At 50.3% G+C, this 26,694-nt stretch overlaps 1 protein-coding gene across 8 annotated transcripts in view; it reads left to right on the top strand.

Moving 5' to 3' along the window:
• HELZ (helicase with zinc finger) overlaps nucleotides 1-26,694 on the top strand; it is a 1,413,339-nt gene that overhangs the window by 966,952 nt on the left and 419,693 nt on the right. For all 8 annotated transcript variants that reach the window (XM_069199901.1, XM_069199892.1, XM_069199898.1 and 5 more), the window contains one exon: nucleotides 23,848-24,052. In XM_069199901.1, the coding sequence (XP_069056002.1) occupies nucleotides 23,848-24,052 (205 nt within the window). The remainder of the gene's footprint in view (nucleotides 1-23,847; nucleotides 24,053-26,694) is intronic.

The raw sequence follows: 26,694 nt of genomic DNA, 5'->3' as shown, positions 1-26,694 counted from the left end.
TGGGCTGCAGCCCCTTTGAGCTTTTGTTTGGACATCCTGTTAGGTGTCCACTTGCCTTTGTGAAGGAAGGCTGGAGAAACCTTTCAAGCCTCCCAAATAGGACATTGATTATGTATTATGCCTAAGATCCAGAATGGCTAAATACATGAAGAGGGTATCTAAAAACATTCCAGCCAAGTACTGCATTGGCTTGACCAGAAGGCCGTGCTGACTGTGTACCAGCCAGGACAGAAAGTGTGGGTCCTGGAGCCTTTAGCTCCCAGGGCATGCCAAGCTAAGTGAAGTGGCCCCCACACAATTGTGGAGCGCAAAGGTGAGGTCACCTACCTGGGTGATATAGACACTGCCAGGAGCCCCCACAGGGTGATTTATGTGAATCGCCTAAAGCCTTACTATGGCAGGGCTGACATGACTCTACTCACGCCCACTGATGAAGGTCAGGAGAGAGAGAGTGACCCTGTCCCTGACCTCTTCTCCCACAACCCAGCTGATGGTTCAGTAAAGGGAGTAGTCCTTGCTGACTGCCTATCTGACCAACAGAAGTATGGTTGTAAAAATCTCCTGGGTTTTCCCTAACCCCTGGTCAAACTACATGGTGTAGCACACCATTTACTTAGGTGATAGTCTGCCTGTAAAAAGTAAATATATAGTCAGCCTGATCATATCAGAGGATGCATCAAAGCAGAAGTGCAAAAGATGTTTGACCTAGGAGTCATTGAGCTTTCAGACAGCCCTTGGGTTAGTCCTGTAGTCCTAGTACCCAAACCTCACTCTCAAAATGGTAAAAAAAAGAGTTGAGCTTCTGTGTTGACTATAGAGGCCTCAATTCAGTCGCCATGACTTATGCTCATCCAGTCCCTAGGGCATATGAGCTAAAAGATACTCTGGTTTCTGCAAGTATCTAAGTACATTTGACTTGACTGTAGGATATTGGCAGACCAAGTTGTCTGAGGATGCCAAACCAAAAACAGCATTCTCCACACCTAGTGGGCATTGTCCCTTCACGGTGATGCCCTTTGGTTTGAAGAACACCCCTGCAACATTCCAAAGGTTGGTGAACAAAGTTCTCCAAGGACTGGAAAGGTTCTGTGCAGTATATCTAGATAATATAGATGTCTTTAGCCTCACCTTGGAGGATCACCTGGTCCACCTTGGGAATCTACTTGAGGCCCTGGAAAAGGCACGCATCAAAATGCCAGATACACCAGGGCAAAGTGATTTATTTGGGCCACATGGTAGATGGAGGCCAAATTAAGCCACTGCAGGGCAAAATCCAGGCAATCATGGATTGGTTTGCACCTACTACTCAGACCCAAGTCATAGCCTTCTTAGGCCTGACTGGGCACTATAGGAGGTTCATTAAGAACTATAGCTCCATTGTAGCACCCTTAAATGACCTCACATCCAAAACGAAAGTTTTACGGACAGCCAAAAAGCTTTTGATGACCTGAAACAGGCCAGTTGCTCTGCTCCCATCTTAAGAAGCCCTGATTACTCCTAACAGTTCATTTTATGAACAGACACTTCTGAGGTAGGAATAGGGGCAGTACTCTCCCAGCTAAATGATGGTCAGGATCAACCTGTAGCTTTTATAAGCAGAAGGTTGACCCCCAGAGAAAAGTGTTGGTCAGCCATTGAGAGGGATGCCTTTGCTGTTGTCTAGACCTTGAAGAAGCTGAGGCCATAGCTGTTTGCCACTCACGTCCTTGTTCAGACAGACCACACACCCCTCCTATGGCTTAAGCAGATGGAAGGTGAGAATAACAAATTGGTGAGGTGCTCCATTTCCCTACAGGGAATGGACTACAAGGTAGATCATAGACCTGGGAGTAACCACTCTAATGCAGATGGTCTCTCGAAATATTTTCACTTAGACAACGAAGACTCGTTTTGGGAGGGTGGTTGTGTAGGAAAGTACTCTCTTTTTGCCATGGTTTCCCCTGCTTTTTTGCCTGCTATCAGTATGCTTAGTCCTTTGTGCAGTCCACAATTGGCATACTGGTATGCCCTTACAAGTCCCTAGCATATGGTACTTGGGTACCCAGGGCATTGCGAACCCCATGGACTGCAGCATATATTATGCCACACGTGGGAACCCTGTATGCAGGCCTCCCATTGAAACCTGCGTAAAAAGGTGCATGCGCCCTTCCACTACTGGTCACTACACCAGGTAACTGCAATTCACTCCTAAGATAGGACCTTTCGGCCCAAAAGGCAGGGAGCAGGTCTATTTGTGTGAGGGTACCCCTGCAGGAGCAGAGTTACCCCTACGAACTCCAGTTCCAATGTACTGGACTTCGTAAGTGCGGGGTAGCCATTTTACCCATGTACTGGCCACCTGTGCCCAGCTACATAATGGTAACTCTGAACCTAGGCATGTTTGGTATCAAACATGTCAGAATCAAACCCCAATACTAATGCCAGTATTGATGGCATGATTCCATGCATTCTGGGGGCTCCTTAGAGGACCCCCCGCATTGCTCCTACCTGTCTTCCAGGGTTTGCAAGCAGCCAGCGCTGCTGCAGCCCCTTAGACAGGTTTCTGCCCTCCTGCTACCTGACCAGCTCAAGCACGGGAAGGCAGAACAAAAGATTTCCTGTGGGAGAGGGGATACAACACTGGCTTGCTTTGAAGAACAGATTTGGTGCCCTCCTTGCATAATTTGGTTTGCACCAATTCAGGGACCCCCGGTTCTTGCTCTGGCGCGAAACTGCACAAAGGAAAGGGGAGTAACCACTCCCCTGTCCATCACCACCCCAGGGGCGGTGGCCAGAGCTCCTCCAGGTGGCCACTTGATACTGCGATTTTGGAAACCAGATGTGCGTAGTCCCCTTGGAGCATCTAATTGGTCAGGACAGGGAGCTGACGTCAGTGACCCCTTGTGCATCCTGTGGGGGTCGGCAGGACTTCAGCAGCACCAAGAAAGCAAGAAGGAATCGCCCTTGAAATGGAGTCACTCCCCTGCATCCCCGGCACCTAAGGCAGCGACGTCCGGCTGCTGGGATCTGCTTTCCACTGAAACTGTGCAGATCCTCCAACACAGGTTGTGGTTCGCAGTGGTCCTCTTGGTCCTCTCTGCCTTCTTTCCACCTTGGGAGGCTGTGAGCCCTTGCGTCTCCTTGCAGGACAGAATCCCTGTGCAATGTGACTCTTGAAGCAACCAAGGCTTGTTGATTCCTGCTCCAAGGGATGTCTATGCTTCAAATACCCCCAGCACTTCATCCTTGCAGGGACATTCTCTTCTCTGCTTGTCCAACAATGTGAGACTCCTCTCCAGGTGTGCTGACTGGTCCTCACTGCAACTTACTGTCCCTGCTGCCAGTGGGTTGCCTGTGGGGGCTACGACTGCTTCTGCTTGCTCTCCTGGCTGCTGAGGGTCAGTCTGGACTCCCCTCTAAGGACTGAGTCCCCTAGACCTTGCTGGTCCTCTTCAGCTCTGCAAGTCCTCTTCTGTCCAGACTTGTATTTGCCAGGGCTTGTTGGTGTTCCTCCTGACCACTGACCCATCTGCAACCCATGACGTGTGTGGGACAGCTTCTACACAACTTCAGGGACTCTTCTGCGGCTCCTGGGTTCCACAGTTGACCTTCATCTTCCACTGTCGGCCTGTATCTTCACCCACAGAAGAGTGGGCAGGGGCTCCTGCCCCACCTGGACACTCCTGCGAGGGACTGGACTCTGTCCCCTTCTTTTGCCTGTCCTCTTCCTCCGGAATCCACCATTGGGTTCCACTGAGCTGGTCCTGGTCTTGCAAATGTCTTTTTTGAAGTCCCCTTGTTAGTCTATGGGAAGACCAGGTAACTTACCTCTGTTCTCCTGGTCGCTGGGGGTCATCTAGGTGCTCATCTCTTGGGGTTCCAAGTTCTCCCAGCTCCCTACTAACTACCTAACACCCTTGGGTGGTGAACCTAACTTCATATTCCACTATTTTAGTATACCATTTGCCCCCCACCCCCAATAGGGCCCTAGCTATTTTTTGCTATTTCTTGCCAATGCTTGTTGTTTTTCTATGCTAATTCCTAATACTTACCGTGTATGTATAGTGTATACTTAACTCCAGTTGGGGGCTACCTATAAGTAATCTAGTTCAATGTTACTGTAATAAAGTACCTTTATTTTTGCAACACTGTGTGGTTCCTTTCATGTGAGATAAGTTACTGCGTGACTACTGTGGTATTGCAAGTGCTTTACACTCCTCCTAGATAAGTCTTGGCTGCTCACCACAGCTACCACTAGAGAGCCCTGGCTTCCCAGAAACTGTTCACTAAGTAATAAGGGTTGTCTTTACCTGGTATAAGGTGCAAACAACATAGGTGTCCACCACACACCAGGCCAGCTTCCTACATATGTTCAGTTTTCTTTGCACCCCTTTATCCACACTGGTTCTCCTCGGTTGCTCACAACATTGAGGATTGTTGTTGCACTGCTTAATCTGATAGAGACTTCTAGCTGCAGCTTCCTTACCTTAGAATTCCGTGGCGTCAGCTTCGAATCTGGAGTTTTTTCTGAGCAGTACCCTGCGCACGCCGTCGGGCGTCGTCGTTCGGATCCGCGTGCGTCGACCAGCTCTGCATGAATCGTCAGCATCGTTGGAGCCGTCTATGACATCACGGTTGACTATATAGACGACGTCTCGGCGCACGTACGTCAGTTCTTTTCCTTCCGTACCGGTTAAGCGCAGTTCCGGAAAGAGCTACCCTTCTTCGACGGTTTGTCAACACTTTTTTGACTGTTTGAAGTCATGTCTTCAAGAAAGACAGGGTTCAAGCCGTGTGGTGCCCACGGACCCGCACTGTTTGTCTTTGGTGCCTGGAGAAGGAACACGATTCCAACTCGTGCTCAGACTGTCGGGCCATGGCGCCGAAGGCCTTGAGGGAGAGATCCCTTAAGCTTCTTGCCGCCCGACATTCGTCTTCGGTCGGCGCAACTCCACGGAGGTCATGGTCCCGCGGTAAGAGGAGGTCGCAGCACCGCTTCTGGAACCCCAAGTCCTCTTCCTCGCATTTGAGGTCATCCGAAGGTAAGAGGCACAAGAAGAAGAAGAAGTCCAAGCGGACTTATTCTTTGCCTCGGCTGTCGGCCATCGCCCGACGAGGCGTCTATGGAACGTTGACGTTCCGAGCGTGGTTCTGCGGTGCCGTCGCCAGGGTCGACTCCGCGTCTTCCCCCTTTTCCGGGGACCGGATCGACCCCTGCTCAAATAAGAGTTTTACGAGGCCATGCGTCTCATTTTTGAGCGGGCTGCATCCTCGGGTGGGTCTTTGGGCTCTGCGGGGTCAGCAGGGGCCCCCTCGGATTCGACGCCGGAGGCTTTGGCCTCGGCACCGTTGGGGACCCCAGGATCCGATTCGACGATCGGTGCCCACCGGTGGCAGCCCCATCCTTATTCCGGATGATCCGGAGCGACATCGTAGGACGTCAACTTCGACGGAGCCAATTCGGCCCAGATCATTGTCTGAGCATTATTTAGATCACCCAGATGCAGGAGAGGAATGGGAGGGGTCTGAGGACCCTTTAGAATGTGGATTACAACAGGATTGGTATGAGGCTCTAGGGGAGGCCAGTGGACTGGACACGTCTCCAGATAATGGTATGCTCTCTCCTTCTAATGTGGCTACGGAGGAGGGTGCTTCTTTTGCTATGGTGGTGCGTAGGGCAGCTGAGGTCTTGGACCTAGATTTGCCTACGGTGCCAGTCACGACTAATATCCTGACAGAAGTGCTTCAGCCGGGAGTGACAACATCAGAGCCGATGTTGCCCTTCAATTAGGCTCTTACAGACGTCCTTCTGGGTACGTGGTCCAAACCCAGCACAGGGGCTCCTGTGAATAGGACGGTCGGCCGCCGCCATAGACCCGCTCCGAGTGACCCTAGTTTCCTGACACAACACCCCACTCCTGAGAGCTTGGTTGTCCAAGCCTCTACTTCCCGTGGTGCCTTTCCTTCCGCTCCCCCGGATAGGGAATCCAAGAGGCTGGATCAGCTTGGGAAGAAGAGGTTTTCTTCCACCAGCATGGCATTGAGGTCCATAAACACCTCTTGCCTATTGGGCCGTTATTCCCATACTTTATGGGATACGGTGGCACAGATGGTGCCCCAGGTCCCGGAGGGCGCACGGGACACTCTCACCCAGGCTGTCAAGGATGGGAGAGATGCAGCCAAGTTTACGATCCGGTGTGGTTTGGACACGACTGACTCGCTGGGCAGAGCAATTTCATCTTCAGTGGCCCTACGTCGCCACGCCTGGCTACGTTCCACTGGTTTCTCAGGGGATGTCCAGTCCAGCTTGATGGCCATGTCCTTTGATGGCTCTCACCTTTTTGGCGAAAAGGCAGACTCTGCGCTTGAGAGGTTCAAGGATTCTCGAGCCACGGCCAGATCCTTGGGCCTTTCAGCGCCAGCACAACAGCAGTCTGTCTTTCGCCCTTTTCGGGGCTTCATAAGGGGCGTTGTACCACACCAGCCACGATTCAGCCACCTTCCTCAGGCTTCACAGCATCCCGAAAGAGGACGAGGTTGTGGTACCATCAGACCCAGAGGGTCTGGCCAGAGGTTGGCTGCCACACAGCCCCCTTCCACTGCGCCCAAGCCCTCCTAGTATGGTTCTGCAGTAGGAGGGAGGATTTGTTTTCATCTCCCTCACTGGCTTTCCATCACCACGGACAAGTTGGTCCTGCAGATCATATGGAAGGGCTACTCCCTTCCCTTCCAGTCTTTCCCTCCTTCTATCCCTCCGACAAAGGAATGGCTGATGGAGGACCATCTAGCTTTGCTCCGCGAGGAAGTTACGGCTCTCTTGGCCAAGAGACCCATAGAAAGAGTCCCGACATCAGAAGTAGGCAGTGGTTGTTATTCCTGCTACTTTCTGATTCTCAAAAAGAACAAAGGCCTTCGCCCTATCTTGGATTTAATCTCTTCCTCAAGAATAAGAAATTCAAGATACTCACTCAGGTTTTGTCTGCCCTAGACCAAGGAGACTGGATGGTAGCATTGGATTTTCAGGATGCGTATTTCCACATTCCTATTCTGCCAGCCCACAGGCATTACCTACGGTTCAAGGTGGGCCACGAGCACTTTCAGTTTACCGTGCTTCCTTTAGGGCTCACCAGTGCCCCTCGGGTGTTCACAAAGGTGAGGGCAGTGGTGGCAGCTCATCTGCGCAGGTCAGGGATTTCAGTCTTCCCCTATCTGGACGATTGGCTATTGAAGGCTTCTACGCCCCAGGCTCTCGTCACCCACCTCCAGACGATGGTGGACCTCCTGCATTCGCTGGGGTTCACTATAATGTGCCGAAGTCACACCTGACTCCCTCTCAGAAGCTCACTTTGATCTGAGCTGTTCTGGACACAGTGCAGTATCGGGCTTATCCTCCCGAACAGCGGGTCCAGGATATTCAGGTTATGATACCGATGTTTCGGCCTCTACCCTGGATTTCGGTGAGACACACTCTGAGGCTGTTGGGACTCATGCCTTCCTGCATCCTATTGGTCAAGCAATCCAGATGGCTCATGAGGGCTCTGCAGTGGGACCTGAAGTTCCAATGGGCACAGCATCAGGGAAATCTTACCGACGTGGTTCAGATCTCGGAGGGGACTGCAAAAGATCTGCAGTGGTGGTTAGTGAACTGCGATTGGGTCAAAGGCAGACTCCTCTCCCTTCCCCAACCAGATCTAACGGTAGTGACAGATGCGTCACTTCTGAGATGGGCCGACCATCTGGGGGAGGTGGAGATCAGAGGCCACTGGTCTCCGGCGGAATCCGGGCTCCACATCAACTTGCTGGAGCTTTGGGTGATCTGGCTAGCATTAAAAGCATTTCTTCCTGTTGTGAAAGGTAAGGTGGTGTAGGTGTTCACGGACAACACTACCGCAATGTGGTACTACAATAAGCAAGGCGGTGTGGGGTCGTGGACCCTTTGTCAAGAGGCTTTGCGTCTCTGGACATGGCTGGAACAGCAGGGCATGACCCTGATGGTTCAACACCTGGCAGTTTCTCTGAACGCCAGGGCAGATGGACTCAGCCGAAAATGCTTAGAGGATCACGAATGGTGTCTCCATCCAGAGGTGGCGCAAGGACTGTTTCAGCAGTGTGGAGAGCCTTGATTAGATCTGTTCGCCTCCGTAGAGAACGCGCAATGTCAGCAGTTTTGCGCGTTGGAGTTTCCAAGGGGACTATCGCTAGGTGACGCTTTTTGTTGCGAGTGGAGTTCAGGCCTCCTGTACGCCTTTCCGCCTATACCACTTCTGCCCAGAGTTCTCAAGAAAATCAAGAACGACCGGGCCCAAGTAATCATAGTGGCTCCGGATTGGGCACAGAGAGTTTGGTATCCAGAGCTTCTCAAAATGAGCATCGGTCCTCCAATCAGGCTGCCTCTTCGGGAGGATCTTCTGTCGCAGCAGCAGGGGAAGGTTCTCCACCCGAACCTGTCAACTCTGCGCCTTCATGCGTGGAGATTGAGCAGCGACAGTTGATGGTTTATGACCTCCCTCCCGAGGTCTGTGATGTCATTCTGGCAGCCAGACGTCCCTCTACTAAGTCGATTTACGCCTGCCGGTGGAAACGTTTTGTTTCATATTGTACAGAGAGGTCTATTGATCCTCTTTCTTCTTCTCTGTCTAACATCCTTTTGTTTATATTGTCTCTCGCCCAGTAGGGTTCCTCCTTGGGGACTCTCAAGGGCTATCTTGCAGCCTTATCAGCTTTTCTTCAGTTGCCCGATCAACCATTTCTGTTTAAATCACCTATAGTACAGAGGTTTTTGAAAGGGCTTGTGCATCTGTTCCTGCCTGTGCCTTTCGTTATGCCCCAGTGGGATCTTAATTTATTTCTTACCTTCCTTATGTGTGCTCCCTTCGAGCCCTTGCATAACTGTCCTCTCCGGCTGCTCACTATTAAAACAGCCTTTTTGGTGGCAATTACATCTGGCAGGAGAGTGAGTGAGCTGTAGGCTTTATCTTCAAAGCCACCTTATCTCATGATATATCCTGACAAGGTAGTGTTAAGAACTCGTGCCTCTTTGCTCCCCAAGGTGGTGACCCCTTTCCATCTGGGTCAAAATATCACCCTGCCCACCTTCTTTGCACCACCGCACCTCTCTAAGGAAGAGGAGCGTCTCCATCGGCTGGACCCAAAAAGAGCGTTATCGTTCTACCTTGACCGCATTAAAGAGTTCTGGGTGGACAACCAACTCTTTGTGGGTTATGTTGGTGCAAAGAAGGGTCAGCGGTGCAGACACGATCCATTTCGCACTGGGTCGTTCTCTGTATAAAGATCTGCTACGCTTTGGCAAAGAAGCAGCCTCCCGAGGGCTTGAGAGCTCATTCTTCTAGAGGGAAAGCTGCTACCACTGCGTTAGCGTCAGGCTGCAACGTGGGCTTCTTTGCACACGTTTGCAAAACACTACTGCCTGGATAGCCAGGTAAGAAGAGAGGGGCATTTTGCCCGGTCTGTTTTGCAGGACTTCCTAGTGTAAAAATCTCCTTCAGACCCACCGCCAGGGGTTATAGCTTGGGTATCTATTCTAAGGTAAGGAAGCTGCAGCTAGAAGTCTCTATCAGATGAACAAGTTACTTACCTTCGGTAACGAGGTATCTGCTAGAGACTCTATCTAGCTGCAGATTCCTTACACCCACCCAAGCCTCCCCGCTCTGCGGATATTTTTTTATACAGATATATATATATGTATATTACAGATACCTCATTACCGAAGGTAAGTAACTTGTTCTTTGGAGGCCAGGGCTTCCAGCCTTCTCTTAACTCAGTGACTGGCTGCTGAAAGCAGGCTCGCCCTATGCACTCGTCACCCACCTTCAGACTACTGTGCAGTTTGCCCTATCTTCATTATCACTGCTTCTTTATGTTACATGTTTTGAGTATAAATGCATCCTTTAGTATGTGATAGGGGATGTGCAGCAAATTTTGAACCACTGCTTTCTCTTGTAATAGTCAGCCATGGTCCTGCTGCACTGGGAACAGTCCAGCCCAAACTTCCAGGCCAAGTTGCTTTTGAACCAAAACACACACAAGCCCTTATCGATTTGTCTATTTGGGCCTCATTAGTAGGGTGCAGCTTTGTTAAGAGTGGCACAGTAAACAGGGGGCCAATGTCCTCGACAGGCCATTGTACTGAGGAATACAAAAAAGTAGTGAGTGCAACACTTGAATTAATCTCAGGCACAGGCAATTTGGGCTGCATTCATTGCCATAGCGTTTTTCCTCACTGTGCCACCTCAAACTGTCCCCCGCCCTGTGCTAATCAATGCTGGTCTTGATTCACTGGGAACAGTCCAGCTTTAACTGGCCGGGCACGTCCCCTCTGAACCAGAACTGTTCCCAAGAGGCACAGCGTCAGTTCTAATTTGTATAAGGTGGGTCTCTGTTTAGAGTATCATGGTGGATGAAAACCTGTGGACTGGAATGCGGCCGGAGCGATCGTGAAGAGGCTGGGATAAATTCAAGCATTCCATCGATCACCTTTGTTGCACCTGATGTCCTAAGTGGGATGGATGTGTTGCGCAGTTTGGAAAAAATACCATTCTCTCTTGACAGACCCAGTGCAGTCTTGGATTTTTGGGGGGGGTGGTGATGATGACTAACAATTTCATGACCCATGTGATGAACTGGTCCCCTCCCACCATAAGGACTACTAATATGAAGAACTGGGTGATGCCAGTGGACTGGACAACCCTCCAGATTCTGGGCTGTTTTACCTCCTCGACCTGCTCCTTGGGAAGTTGCTTCCTTCGCCAGGGCCCTTTCGTGCAGATCAAGACCAAGGTCTTGACAGAGGTGCCACAATCTGGGCTATCCTCTGTGGAGCCCCTGCTTCTCTTTGATTAACCCCTCATAGACATCCTCCTGGGGTTTAGGCCAAGCCCTGCACAGGTGTTCCTGTACAAATGATGATTGCTCATTGCCACTGCCCTGCTCCCGGAGACCCAGCTTTCCTCATACAGCATCCAGTCCTGAGAGCTTGGTGATGTAGACCTCAGCCACCAAAATCAATCCCAGCATGTTCCCTTCCACTCCTACCGGACTGGAAATCCAATAATCTGGACAAATTTGGAAAGAGAATTTTCTCATCCACCAACTCAAGCCTAGTATTGCGATCAGTGAACACCGCTTGCCTGTTGGACCAGTACACCCTAACCTTGGGGTTCACGGGTGTGCAAGTTCTGCCAATGGTCTCAGAGGGAACCTGAGCGACACTCAACCAGACGATTCTTGATGGCCAGGATGCAGCAGAGCTCACTATCCATTGTGGATTGGACACCATCGGCTCACGGGGAGGGCAATCGCCTCCAAGGTGGCACATTGCCACCATGCCTGGCTGAGATCATCTGCCTTCTTGGGTGATGTCCCATCATCTCTGATGGACATGTCCTTTGATAGCTCTCACCTCTTTGGTAATAAGGCTCATACATCACTCAAGCTCTTTAAGTAGAGTCGGGTTACCGCCAGGTCATTAGGATCCTCCCTGGTGCTATGCCAGCCGCACTCCTCCTTTCGCCCCTTGCATGGCTACAGTAGGGCCTTTCAGTTGTGTCCATAATACCATGTATACCCAAAGGTAATCAGAAATCCGAGCCTATTCGTGGCCATGGACTTGTCTCCCACAGAGGATGTGGCTCTTAAAGCCAGTGCCCTGTCCAGTCCTCCGCCTCCTGCCTGCCGCATCTTAAAAGACCCTTTAGCATGCCCTCAACAAGACACTGTCATTCTGTTGGCGGCAGGATCAGTCGCAACCAGCCCCACTGGGAAGCAATAACATCAGACAAGTGGGTGCTTCACATTGTCTCAGTGTTATGCCCTTTCGTTTCTTCCCTTCGCCACCTTTGCCACCTGTTTCAGATCTGGTGACGGAGGCTACCATTCCCTTGCTGCATTGGGAGTTGCAGGCTAAAGGAGTCATTGAGAGGACACCTACATCAGCAGTAGATCATGGTTGCTAATCCCGACACTTTCTGGTGCTGAAAAATAAGTGTGAAAGCAGTCATTCAAAATGCTCACCCTGGCCCAAGTCTTGTCTGCCCTGGAGACTAGATTGTAGCATTGTACCTCCAGGACACACATTTCTACATTCTTTCCTGCAGGGTTTCAGGTGTTACCTGGAGTTCACATTGAGATAGAGGCATTTCCACTTTGCTGTGCTTCGTTTTGGTTCACTAAATTGATGGTAGTGGTTGCAGTGCATCTTTGGAGGTCATAGGTACCGGTGTATCCCTACCTCGATGACAGATTGCTGAGGTAGGCCCACCACAGGCAGTCGTCACCCGCCTCCAGATTTTCACAAACCTCCTGTACTCACTGGGGTTCACTATACACATGCTGAAGTCACACCTCACTCATTCTCAGACTGTCCCTTTCATCAAGACATTCTGGACATGATGCAGTTCCACACTTATTTTCTGGAATGGAGGGACTGGGATATTTATGCTATGATCCAGATGTATCTGATAGAGACTTCTAGTTGCAGATTCCTTTCCTTAGAATTTTCCCCCAGGCGTCAGACTGGATCCGGAGATTTTTTTCACTGTGATGACGTCGGGAGCAGTTCATAGACGCCACCCTCACTCAGTGACTTCAGTTACTTTCTTTCCGATCCACGCGCTGATCAGAGAGAAAGCTACCCTTGGCTATTTTTGTCGACATTCGTTTGGTGCAAACTTTGTTGCGTCGAGGATGTCCCCGAAGACCGGGTTCAAACCGTGCGAGAACTGTCACTGGATGGTGACGTACCCTCATCGTGTCTGTCTGTGGTGCCTCGAGCGCGACCACGACCAGAAGTCATGCTCCAAGTGCCGGGCGATGCATCCGAAGGCTTTGAGGGAGCGGTCCCTAAAGCTGATGGCGGCCCGGCACTCGTGAGTCCTGATCTCGCTCGAGAGGAAGGTCTCGAGATCGGTCGCGGAGCCACCACCACTCGTCTTCATCGAAAACGTCGGGTCACGGTAAGAAAAAGAAGTCGTCGAAGAAGTCCCATCGCTCTCTGACTTCACCCTGTCGCTCGGTCGACGTGGGACGGGCATCCACGAAGTAGGCCTCCGTCCTCGGAGCCTACGTCTGGGTCGGCTCTGCGCTTCCCCGAGTTTCCCAGAGCCGGAGCGACACCCGCCCAACTCAAAGAGTTGTACGAGGCCATGCGCCTCATCTTTGGGCGTGCCGACCCCGATATGGTGCCTTCGGGCCCAAGGGGCTTGGCAGAGGGGCCTTCGGGTTCCACGCCGGCGGCTTCAGCCCAGGCCACCGAGGTCGCCTCCGGATCCCTGCGCGGATCCGCACAGACGCCGGTCGCACAGTCAAGACCTTCCCCCGGCACCGGGTCGTTTAGCGGCGCTCTCGACGTCGGTAGTGGCCACTATCGACGTCGACCCGATTCTCATCCTCGACGACTTGGAGCGGCATCTGCCGACTCTTCCATCGGCTTCGGTGGGCCCTATTCGCCCAAGGTCGAATTCTGACCCATTTTCCTATGGGTACGAATACAGGGAGGAATTGGAGGGGTCCCTGGACCCTTATGAATACCAGGAAGAACCTACTATGGACTGAGCACAGGACTTGGGCGAAGCCAGTGGTCTTAATAATTCTCCTGACTCTGGCATGCTGTCTCCTTCTACTGTGGCCACGGCGGAGGGAGCTACCTATTTTATGGTGGTTAGTAGGGCGGCTGAGGTCCTTGGCCTTGAGCTACCTACTGTCGAAGTCAGGTCTAACTTCCTGACTGAGGTGCTTCAGCCTGGGGCCTTCTACTTCTGAACCCCTTCTCCCATTTAATGAAGCCCTCACTGACGTCCTTTTGGGTATGTGGTCCAAACCCAACACAGGGGCTCCTGTAAACAGGACGATTGCTAGCCACCATCGGCCTGCGCCGAACGACCCGAAGTTCCTGTCCCAACATCCTACGCCTGAGAGTCTTGTTATCCAGGCGTCGTCCTATTCTGGTGCGTTCCCTTCCGCACCCCTGGATACTGAATCCAAAAGGCTGGAACAATTTGGTAAGAAGTTATTTTCTTCCTCCAGCCTCGCGCTGCAGACCGTGAACACAGCATGCCTTTTTGGCCGTTATTCCCACTCCCTGTGGGATACGGTTGCGCAAGTCCTGCTGTAGATACTGGAGGAGTCCCGTGCTATCGTCTCCCATGCAGTCAAAGATGGGAGAGACGCCGCGAAGTTCACCATCCGTTGTGGGCTGGATATGACCGACTCTGGGCAGATCGGTTGCTACGACAGTGGCCTTGAGACGCCATGCCTGGTTACGTACTTCTGGTTTTTCGGGGGATGTCCAACAGTCACTCATGGACATGCCCTTTGATGGCACCCGTCTCTTCGGAGACAAAGCAGACTTGGCCTTGGAGAGGTTCAAAGAGTCCAGGGCTATGGCTCGGTCCATTGGCCTTTCTGCCGCCACACGCCCCGCACAGTCCTCTTTTCGTCCCTTTCGTGGCCACGGAAGGGGCGCCCTGTCGCATCCTCAACCCAGCCACTGGGCCATGCACGCTGGACAGCCTATGCGTGGCCGGGGGGAGCGGAATCCCACGTGGTCGTGAGTCAGGGAACCAGAGGGCTGTCCAGTCCACCCCTGCCCCTGCAGCAGCCTCCAAACCTTCCTAGTCCGTCCCCTCACTCCCACCCAGTAGGTGGCAGAATCTGCCATCACCTGCCCCACTGGGAACATATCACCACGGACGGGTGGGTTTTGAAAATCATTTGGAAGGGCTACTTCCTCCCTTTCGAATCCGCACTACCTCATTAGCCACCATCCTTCCATCCCCTTTCGGATGAATATTTGGTGCTTCTCCGCCAGGAAGTTGAGGCTCTCTTGGCCAAGGGAGCTATAGAAAGGGTCCCTGTGCAAGAAGTAGGTCGTGGTTGTTATTCCCACTACTTTCTGATACCAAAGAAGGATAAAGGCTTGCGCCCTGTCCTTGATCTTCGGGACCTGAACTACTTCGTCAAGAAGGAGAAGTTCAAAATGCTCACCCTGACTCAGATTCTGTCTGCCTTAGACCCAGAAGAATGGATGGTAGCGTTGGACGCCTATTTCCACATCCCCATCCTGCCTGCCCACAGACGTTACCTATGATTCGTGGTAGGTCACGAGCACTTTCAGTTTACCGTGCTCCCTTTCGGCCTTACCACTGCCCCTCGGGTGTTCACGAAAGTGATGGCAGTGGTTGCAGCTCATCTGCGCAGGTTAGGGATCTCAGTCTTCCCCTACCTAGACGACTGGCTGTTGAAGGCGCCTTCGCCCCAGACAGTGGTCTTACACCTCCAGACAACGGCGGACCTCCTGCTCCAGCTGGGGTTCACTATCAACGTGCCGAAGTCACACCTCACTCCCTCTCAGACGCTCCCTTTCATCAGGGCAGTTCTGGACACGGTGCGGTTTCGGGCTTATCCTCCCCAAAAGAGAGTCCAAGACATTCAGGCTATGATTCCGATCTTTCAGCCTTGTTCTTGGGTTTCAGTGAGACAGACTCTGAGGCTGCTGGGCCTCTTGGCCTCCTGCATCCTGCTAGTAGCACATGCCAGGTGGCATATGTGGGCTCTGCAGTGGGACTTGAAGTTCCAGTGGGCGCAGCATCAGGGGAATCTCTCCGACATGGTCCAGATCTCAGAGGGCACTGCGAAAGACCTGCAGTGGTGGCTTTCGAATCCCAATTGGGTCAATGGCAGATCCCTCTCCCTTTCCCAACCAGATCTCTCAATAGTGACAGATGCGTCGCTTCTGGGTTGGGGAGGCCACATGGGAGAGGCGGTGATGAGAGGCCTCTGGTCTCCGGCGGAGTCGGGACTCCACATCAACCTGCTGGAGCTCTGAGCGATCAGACTTGCGTTGAAGGTATTCCTTGCCTCTCTCAAAGGGAAAGTGGTGCAGGTGTTCACGGACAACACTACCGCCATGTGGTACTCCAACAAGCAAGGCGGGGTAGGTTCCTGCACCTATGTCAGGAGGCACTACGCCTCTGGACATGGCTGGAACATCAGGGCATTACCCTGATGGTTCAACATCTGGCGGGCTCTCTCAACGCCAGAGCGGACGAACTCAGCCGCCGATGCACTGTCGATCACGAATGGCACCTCCATCCAGAGGTGGCGAAAGGTCTCTTTCTCAAGTGGGGAGAGCCTTGGTTAGATCTGTTCACCTCCGCATAAAATGCGCAATGTCAGCTATTTTGCGCGTTGGCGTTTCCAAGGCGGCACTCGCTCAGAGACGCTTTTCGTCTCGACTGGAACTCCGGCCTCCTTTAGGCCTTCCCGCCTATCCTTCTTCTGCACAGAGTTCTCAAGAAGATCAAGAGCGACCGGGCCCAAGTTATCTTGGTGGCTGCAGACTGGGCTTGAAGAGTGTGGTATCCCGAGCTACTGAGCTTGTCAATCGATCCTCCACTCATACTGCCTCTTCGGGCGGATCTTCTGTCGCAGCAGCAGGGGACAGTCCTCCACCCGAACCTGTCCAACCTCTGCCTTCATGTGTGGAGATTGAGGGGCAAAAGTTGACGGCATTTGCCCTGCCACCTGAAGTCTTTAATGTTATCTTGGCAGCCAGGCATCCCTCGACTAAAACTGTATAAGCCTGTTGTTGGAATAAATTTGTGGCATGGTGCACTACCAAATCTGTTGACCCCCTCTCTGCCCCTCTTTCAGAGGTTGTTCTATTCATTCTTTCCTTGGCCCAGCAGGGCTCTGCATTGGGCACCCTTAAGGGGTATCTGTCTGCCATTTCCACCTCTCTTAGGCTTCCTGATCAGCCCTCACTCTTTAAATCTCCTCTTGTGAGTAGATTCTTGAAGGGGCTCACCCACTTATTTCCTCCCACTCCCTTCATCATGCCTCAGTGGAATCTTAATCTTGTAGTTACTTTCTTAATGTGTACTCCCTTTGAGCCTATGCATAATTGTCCCTTACGGCTCCTCACCAAACTGTCTTTCTCATCGCCATCACCTCTGCTCGCAGGGTAAGTGTGCTTCAGGCCCTTTCTTCAAAACCTCCGTACGTGTCCGTACACCTCGACAAAGTGGTGTTACGCACTAGAGCTTCCTTTCTTCCTAAGGTGGTTACACCGTTTCATGTAGGCCAGTCCATCACCTTGCCTACCTTCTACGCACCCCCACATCCTTCTCATGAGGAGGAGAGACTCCACTGTCTGGACCCAAAAAGAGCGTTGGCGTTCTATCTCATTCGTACTAAAGACTTCCGGGTGGACGATCAACTCTTTGTTGGTTATGTGGGTGCGAAGAAAGGGAAGGCGGTGCAGAAACGTACCATCTCTCGATGGGTGCTTCTTTGCATCAAAATGTGCTACGCCTTGGCGAACGAGCACCTCCAGACGGCTTGCGGGCTCATTCTACCAGGGCCACTGCTCCATCCACTGCGTTAGCACGTGGAGTTCCTGTCCTGGACATCTGTCAGGCAGCTTCGTGGGCATCCCTGCACACGTTTGCTAAACATTACTGCCTGGACAGTCAGGTCCGTCGGAATGGCTACTTTGGTCGTTCGGTCCTGCAGGACTTTCTAGTATGATCTTAGTTTGCAGCCCACCACCGAGGATGGCATTGCTTGGGTATCTATTCCAAGGTAAGGAATCTGCAACTAGAAGTCTCTATCAGATGTACAAGTTAGTTACCTTTGGTAACAAAATATCTGATAGAGACATTCTAGTTGCAGATTCCTTACTGCCCACCCATCCTCCCCGCTTGCGAACTTATTTCTAGGGACAGTAATTCCCCCTCTCAGGTCCTTAGCTCTGGCGCACCAATATCAGTGTTCTTAGCTGCTCTGCACTGTGGCGTGGAAAGTCGTTAAAAGAAACTGACGTCACTGCGCGAGGGCGGCGTCTATGTACTGCTCCTGACGTCATCACGGCGACCACGACGCCTACAAAGCCTGCGGAGTTGACCGACGCCACCTGCCGAAAGGGTATTGCTCGAAGAAAAAATCTCCGGATCCAGTCTGACGCCTGGGGGAAAATTCTAAGGTAAGGAATCTGCAACTAGAATATGTCTCTACCAGATATTTTGTTACCGAAGGTAAGTAACTTGTACTTCAGCCTCAGTCTTGGATCTCAGGGAGACTTGACTCTGAGGTTACTGGGTCTGATAGCCTCCGGCATCCTGCTGGTGAAACACGCCAGGTAGTTCATGTCACAGTCGCCCTACACTTTTTACAGCCCTTGAGGGCTGAGTCCGCCTTCTCGCCAGAGGCGAGAGCCATCGAAGGACATATCCATTAAGGAAGACTGACATCCCTGGCAAAGCTAATAAATCTCCTCTAGGCATTTTGTTCTGAGAGTCACACTGTTGACTTATACACTCTGTTGTATGTAACCCATTACGAAATGTGAATTTTGCAGTGCTGCAACCATCCTGAATGGCTTGTTTAATAATAGGGCACAAGTTCTCTGCAACACCAGGTACTACCTGAGTGACACGGAATGGTGCCTGAAGTCCCAGAGGGCACACCATTAGGGGAAACTCTCCGACCTGGTCCAGACTTCAAGGAAGACTGCAAAAGACCAGCAGTGGTGATTGGCAAGCTGTGATTAAGTCAGTGGCAGACACCTCTAGCTTCCCCACCCATAGCAGGTTGTGAAGAATGCATCACTTCTGGGATGGGCTGGACATCTGAGATCAGAGGACTCTGGTCCATATCAGTCTTCTTGAGCTGAGGGCCAATTGCTTGGTGTTGAAACCCATCATCCAATCCATCAAGAGAAGGCTGGTCCAGGTTTCACAGCCATGTGGTATTGCAACAAACAAGGCAGAGTGGGGTTGTGGATCCTGTGCCAAGTGACCATGCTCACCTGGACATGGCTGTAGGAGGTTAGTTCAGTTTATGGTGTACACCTGTGGTGTGGCACTCTATACTGAGTCCAGGCAAACCATATTGATAATGAATAGGTGTCCAAATAGAAAAAGCTCTCTAGGGTAGCTGAGGCGAGCAGAGGAAGCTTATCCAGGAGGAATGTAAAGCACTTGCAATACCACAGTAGTCAGGCAGTAACTCACTCACAAGAAAGGACTACAGAGGTTTTGCAAAAATAAAGGATTCTTTATTACAGCACTACTACTAAATTATCATTGGTTTATCTCCCTTTGGAGATTTCGCTACACAGTATATACACAAAATAACCACAGAAATAGCATAACATGTACAGGGCCCTATTTGGGGTAGGAGGGGGAGCCAAACCATATACTAAGTGGAATGCGAAATAGTGACCCCAACTAAGGTCTGAGTGGTAGTTAACTAGGGGCTGGGGGTAGATGAAAACACCAGAAGTAAATTTAGTAAGTGTCCTCAGCGACCAGGTAGTTACCTACCCAGACAACACAGTGAGTAGTGGTTGTACTTTGTGTGATTCAGGACCCTTCCCACTGGACCCTGAGGAAACCAACAGACAAGAAGAAGGTTAGAGCATGCCCCCATCTGAGGTTACCCAGAAGACAGGAGTAAGTACACGAGTAAGTACACCAGGGGACCCAGATTCAGAGGGAAGAAGGAACTCTCTCTGAAGTCAATGGAAGCCTCGCATTGTCCAGCTTCTGTCACGACCCGTGGATCAGGCCAGTGGAACCCAGAGACAGATTCCAGACTGGGAGGACCTGAAAAGGAAGGGGACAGAGTCCAGGACTCTTGTAGGTACCCAGGTGCAGGGTCCAGGAGCTGCAGAAGATACCAGGAGTTACCTGTGAGCCTTGACAGTCGCGGAATTGCAGTAGGTCACCGACAAACACTGACAAATGCAAACAGGAGCTGAAGAGGTATTTGCAGAGTTTTTGGGACCGGTAAGATCCAGGAGACTGTCCCCTAGAGTTGTTGGAGCTCCCACGAGTGACCCACAGGCTATGGAAATGGAGTCATAAGGAGGTATAACAGCACAACAAAACAGAAGTTCCACGTCACAGGAGTTGCAGGACAAGGTCTAATCTTCGACTTGGAGAGTGCTGGAAGCCGGGGCTTCTTTGGGCCTGGAGATCTCCTGGAGGAAGAGTCTACAAGCCTTGGCAAGAGCAGCAGTCTCTGTGCACAGGGGTTCCAGTCCGTGGCAGGAGCAGGGGGCCCACAGTCTCCCAAGTTCGTCAGAAGACGAGCAGGACCAGAGGAAGCCACAGACCCCACCACCTGTGAAGCAGAGCCTTTCGATGGCCGTAGAACAGCAGACCCCACCACCCGGTTGACTTAGTCTTGAGCAGGGGAGTGGCTCCTTCACTCCAAGGGAGATTCCTTCATGCTTCCAGGTGCAAACAGAGTCCCTGAAGGATGCACAGACTTGGATGTTGCAGAATTCCTACATGATCCAGAGAAACAATGTTGCCATGGAAGCCTTCCCACCAGAAGCAGACGTGTTTCGGTTCCAAAGCCGACCAGCAGCAGTTTCAGAGGCCAGAAGCAGAAGATGTATTGCAGAGAGTTCCTGGGAGAGTCTTGCTTGACAAATCTGAGAACCCACCCATGGAGGAGCCCTTAAGTAAACCTAAAAGGGGGTTGGTCACTCTCTGAAGTGACCCACCTATCAGATGATGTCAGGGACGTCATCTACCTGGCCTAACGAGTCAGATGCTCCCATGGGCCTCTGCCCATTTTGTTTCCACAATTTCAGAGTCAAGTGGCCAACTGGCAGAGCTCTGTGCATCTCCTTAGGGGATGAGCTGGGTAGGTGGGTGTTCAATCCTCTGTCCTTTGTGCAGTTTCATGCCAGAGCAGGAACCAGGGGTTCCTGAACTGGTGCAAACCAGATTATGCAAGGAGGGTGCCCTTCAAAGCAGTCGGGTGGCGCTCAGAGGCCACCTCACCCCAGCCCTTAGACACCTAATACACAGGGGAAGGCAGTCACACATCTCCCTTGCAGGAAATTGTTTGTTCTGCCTGTCTGGCCTGAGCCAGACTCACCAGCAGGAGGGCAGAACAGTGTCTGGAGTCAGCAACAGCATGGCCTGGCAGCTAGACCCCAGTAAATCTGCAGAGGCAGAATTGGGAGATCCTCTAAGGAACCCCCAGAGTACATGGTGTCATGCAACTAGTATTGGAATCGTTGTCGATGCATGATTCCAACATGTTTGATACCAAACATGCGCTTAGGTTCAGAGAAGCCATTATGTAGTTGGACCACTCCTGTCGACCAGTATCGACTACATACCTTAAGATGGCTTCCCGCACTTAGAGGACTGGAAATTGGGCCTGGGGTATGTAGGGGCTCCCTGCTTGTGCAGGGGTACCCTCACAGTTGTGAGACATGCACCCTGCCTTTGGGCTGAAGGGCCTACCAGAATGGCGACTTACAGTGTCTAAGTGCAGTGACCAGGATATAAGACAAGACCTATTTCTGTGGTGATAGGATGCATGCAGCACTTCATGCAGGGTGCAATGGCAGACCTGCAGACACAGTTTGCATAGGCCCCCGTGGGTGGCACAATACATGCTGCAGCCCATAGGGGCCCCTGTTGTACCAATGCCCTGGATTCCTAAGTACCATATACTAGGGATGTACATAGGTGCACCAGAATGCTAATTGTGGGTATAAAAAGTTTACTAGCAACCACATTTAGAGGATCCTGATTAGCAGTAGCCCAGTGAACTACAGTCTAAACACTCTGACATCAGGCAAAAATTGGGGATAATTATGCAAGAAAGATGGCACTTTCCTACAATGGCGTTTAATCTTCCTGGCCGTGCAACACCTGGCGGGTCTCTGAACTCAAGGCAGACAAACTCAGCAGTCAGTGCCTTTTGGATCATAAATGGCATCCACATCTGGAGGTGGCTTGAGTATTTTTACGGGAATAGGGAATCCTTGGCTCGATCTTTTCGCTACTGCTGATAACGCATATCATCAGCATTTTTGGGCACTCGAGTTTCCAAAGTGGCTCTTGCTCAGAAGTGTTCCATTTAGAATGAAACTCAGGACTTCTGTATGCATTGACTAAAAAGCAGCCTACAGAAGGCTTTCCAGCTCTTTACACTGGAGCCAAGGCCACTACTACTGTGTTAGCAAAAAGAGCAGATGATGGACGGAATGCTGAACAATGCAAACATTCACCCCCAGTTGCAAAGATCTGGGTTTAATCCATTGTTTTTTTGCCCTCCACGCCACCCCTGTTTGGACCCAGCCATCTGCAAATCAGTCTTGACCCTGTTCCTCATGGGAGCAGCCCAGCCCGAACAGCCAAACTAGGTCCTCCTTAGACCGGAAACAAGCATCCTGGGACCTATCCTGGCTTCCGGTAATAGCCTGCATCAACCAGGCTAGCTTGAATCTAGAGGCATAGCACGCACAGGACCCACATCTGGGTCTACCCTTCCCACTTGTGGCGACAAATGCAAAAACAACAGATGATGGACGGAATGCAGAGCAAATCAAACACTCACCCCCAGTCACAGATCTGGGTTTAATCCATCAGTTTTTTTGCTTGCCTTGCCATGCCATTCCAGTTTGGATCCAGCCATATGCAAATCAGTCTTGACCCTGTTCCCCATGGGAACAGTCCAGCCCAAGCTGCCAGGCCAGGCTCTTGCTGAACTGGTGTAAGCCAATTTGCAGGACCAGCACTCGAGGAGGTGCAATTGAGGTATCTAGTCACAAGGTGAACAACCTGTGGTTGGAAGTATCCACCAGAAGAACAGGTTTCTTACCTTTAGTCATGCTCTATCGGATAGAGAGACTCTAACTGCAGATTCCTCATCAGTACTCTCTTGTCTGTGAATGAGTCCCCTTTTCTTATAAAAGTGCCCCAATCTAGAGATCTGCATCCTGATCATATTCATTTATCTGAGGACAGGGACATCCTAGAAAGCAACTGATATCAACGTGCATTGTTTGCCCTTATATGCAACTGTGCTCACCACTTCTGGAGTGAAACGATGTTGGCAGAGAGCTGCGAGATGCTACTCAGCAGCATGCAGTAGAGCTTCTCTGAAAGTTTGCTGATACATTGTGATGCCTGGGGATTGTTCACAAGATGAGTAACCTGCTGTTTGATATATCATCCACCAGAAAAATGGTTACTGAAGGTAAGTAACTTTTTCATTACTCTGGGATATTGGGAACCTTGATTCATGATGGGGAAGTGAGTAAAAATACAGAAACTGTTGTTTCTGCACCCATAGCTTGTTTATCTTCCTTCGTTTACTCACACAGGATGTATATAGTCTGGGACCCTTTGGAGTGGGGTTAAGCAGTAACAAATCAGGAACTCTTGTCCTTTTAGTCCCTTTATCCCCAGCCTATTTTGCAACTCGTAAGTTTTTTTCCCCAGGAAACCCAGTTGCCAACATCCCAGACCTCCGTCAGGTAAGAAAAAACAAGTTCACGATTCCAGGGATACAGCATGGCAAAATGTTTTTGTATTATCCAGGGGCTAAAACACATTGTTGTTCTATCCATGTTAGCATAGTAAAGTTGTTTTAAACCCTCCTTTAAAATACCCTGTGACTCTCACACTGTGGTTTTCCACCCATTATTAGACCAGGATGGTACGAAGATGGTTTGGAGTGCTTCACAGCTGAAGACAATATGTGCAGCTTCTTTTAGTTTTTTCTTTGATCTAGTAAGTGTTGTAAGTTTACAAATACATTTGTGAAACTCAGTGCTCTATCTTTGTTTTTGGAAGGATGCCCCAAAAACAGCACTTTCAATGAAAAAACAGAATTCACATTGTAGAAGAAACACTAAATTACTGTGTTTGTGAAATGTTGGTGTTGGGCCAATTTTTTGAGATGCACTGAAACTTTTAGTGTTCAACACATTCATATTTCTGACCTTGACCTCTGTTGAAACCTTATATTGTAGGCAATCTTGTTATAATTTTCTTAGAAAATGAAGACCTATGTTTTTTGTCTCCATTTTTATAGGAAATTTTGGGAGCGATTTATCACGATATGCCATGACAATGAAAGCATTCATGGTATCACATTTGAACAGATCAAGTCTCAGTTGGAGGCTCTTGAATTGAAGAAAACCTATGTTCTTAACCCACTGGCTCCAGAATTCATTCCACGAGCATTAAGGCAGCAGCATTCTGCAAATGTGAACAAGCAGCACCAGCATTCACCAGAGGTAACATCTAGCTGATAATGAAAGTTTGCAGAAAGGTGAACTGAAAAAGAAATCTGTGTTCAGTGTGTTTCCTAGCTAGCCAGTGCCCTTCCGTAATGGTTTTAGTGTACCAAAGAATGTGAATTTTACAAGAGGTCACACTGAAAATCAGGAGGTTGCATTAGAAAGGATCATTTGGTGATATGTGAGCATGCCCTCTCACATTATATTGAAATGTATCTGTTTCTCTGGCATAGTCTCCTGTTGCTTCTAAACAAGCCTTCAGGTTCTTCAGCATGAAACTATTTGTAATTACCCTTTTAATGGTATAAAAAAAAGTTTCCTGACTAATTGCAAACATCTTTTGAGTCTTGTATGCAGAGGATGAGAAATTCACGTCCATTGCATTAAGTGCTTAGGCTTTCTACCCTCTTCCACCCCCCCCCCAAATTGATGAGCTGTGGTAAAAAGAATTCAAATTTCCTCTTGCTTGCCATGGGAATGGTCTATGCCTCACTGTTTTGCCTTAATGGATAGGTTGCACCCAATAACATGAGGAGCCGTTCCCACCTCCCCTTTTTTTAAGCTATTCCTGATGTCTTGTGGTATTTCTGCACCTCCTTCCCTTTTCTCCCAGTGAGGGCACTCGGAAAGTAAATCCCCTGTCTGCCACGTGGCGGGTAGAAAGGCTTTTGGAGCTTTAGTGTTCGGCAGCATGGTTCAAGGCCAGGACAACCCCTAACCCATTATATAAAATATGCATATATCTATCTCTGACATCCAAATTACATTTCTGACATCTCCAACTCCCTTCGCCCATGCTTGTATACCGCAGTCTGTTTTTCCGAGATGCACTAAACAAGATCAGTTGGGGTTTTCTGCAATGTGCAGGCATTGTTAATGATTACGCCCTTTGATGGGTCTTGCCTGTTAAGTGTGAAGGGGGAGACTGCTCTAGATTGTTGACTCTGGCAAAGGAATTTCCTCACCAGTTCTGGAAATTTAGGGGCTGTTCCATTGAGCTGGCATGTAGGCAGTGACAACATGTCCAGCCAGTGATGCAGCAGATAGCCTTACACTAAAGGGCTGTCTTTGCTTGTTTGGACATACTGTTCTAACCTTGTTCTGAGTTCCTGTGTTTATTCCATGTACCAGGACTGTGTTGCTTGTTCTAGTGTCTGTTGGGTATATTCTTGAATGCCTTATTCTTAATCCTATATACAGGTTTTTATGTACTAGCAAGGCATTGCTTGTTCCACTGCCAGTTGGGTACATTATTGAATTCCTTGTTCTTAATACTAGTTCGAGTTTCCCTGTACTATCAGGCTATTCCTTGTTCCCGTGCCTGTTTGGTACAGCCAACAGGAATAACCAGTATTCCTGTTCTTGATTTCTGAAGTCCAGTTCATAATTCCTTGTCTTGGTTTTCTCACTGTCTCTTATTTTTTTTTGTCTGTCTTGTTTGATTGTTCTTTCCGCTGTTTTTCTGTACCATCCAAATTTGGTCCAGTGTGTTTTGCAGTCCAGATCCACTTTGTTTAACAGTCCAGATCCACTTAGTGTAACACCTCTGGTTTAGTCTCCGTTCCTAACAGGTAAGGTGTAAATACTTCTGTTACGTCCAGGTCCTTTGGGGTCCTACCTGTCTCAGTGTTCTTTTCAATCCTGGTCCACCTTGCAGCGAGTACAGAAGGCTCTGCAGCAGCATGCCCAACATTTACTTCTCCATATGACTGTTATCTGATGGAGATTTCTAGCCTCCTACTTCTTACTTTAGACTGTTCCTCAGGCATCAGACTGGATCTGGAAACTTTTGGTGGGCTGTACACCTGTGTGGCATCATTCGGCTTTGTGTGGGGGTCGTCAACTGTGCCGGAAGTCACCTGCTTGGTGCCTATATACGCCACCCCAGGGCAATGTTGTCTGTTATTTTCTTTTCATGCTAATCAAAGCAGATCTGGTGAGAGCTACCCCAGTCACATTTTGACGAACCCTTCTTCAAACGTTTGTCGAACATTTTTTTAGACTGTCTCTCCTAGTGTGTAGGAGGTCCACCTGAAAGGCAGGTTTTAAACCATGTGACCAGATGTCGCTGGTGGAACTGGACTTGGTTTGTCTTTAGTGTCTGATGCGTGATCACAACTCCAAGAAATGCGAAGGTTGACATTCCATGCATCCTAAGGTGCTGAGGAAGCGGTCCCTCAAGCTCCTCACCCCCAATGTTGACTGACTCTGCATCACTCCAGATCTTGTTCACGAGGAAGGTCTCAGGACCGTTCGCAAAGTCCCACTTCAGCTTTCCGAGGAAGTCAGGTATGTCCTACACAAAGAGGAAGAAGTCGAAGAGGTCTCCGACTTTGCTGCACAAACAAGTCTTCAGATGAGTTGTGTAGCCGTCAGCACTCGATGTGAAGCCTCGGCTGTCTCCACACATCACTGGGTTTTCAGGAGGCAGAACAACCTCTGCCTAACTCAGATAATTTTATGAAGCTATGTACCTCATGTTTGGGTCACCCAAGCCTTCTGGAGTGCCGTTAGGCCCCTCAGTGCCAGTTGGGCCCCAGGAATCCAGTGATAGATACAGTGCAGCACTGGTTGAGCTACCTCGACCTTCTCCAACACCCACTCCATTGTTGATGTGACATAGATGCCCAGTGGTGGCT

The sequence above is a fragment of the Pleurodeles waltl genome, chromosome 7 (assembly GCF_031143425.1).
Source record: "Pleurodeles waltl isolate 20211129_DDA chromosome 7, aPleWal1.hap1.20221129, whole genome shotgun sequence".
In the NCBI taxonomy this organism is placed as follows: Eukaryota; Metazoa; Chordata; class Amphibia; order Caudata; family Salamandridae; genus Pleurodeles; species Pleurodeles waltl.
This window is presented reverse-complemented; position numbering and strand designations above follow the sequence as displayed.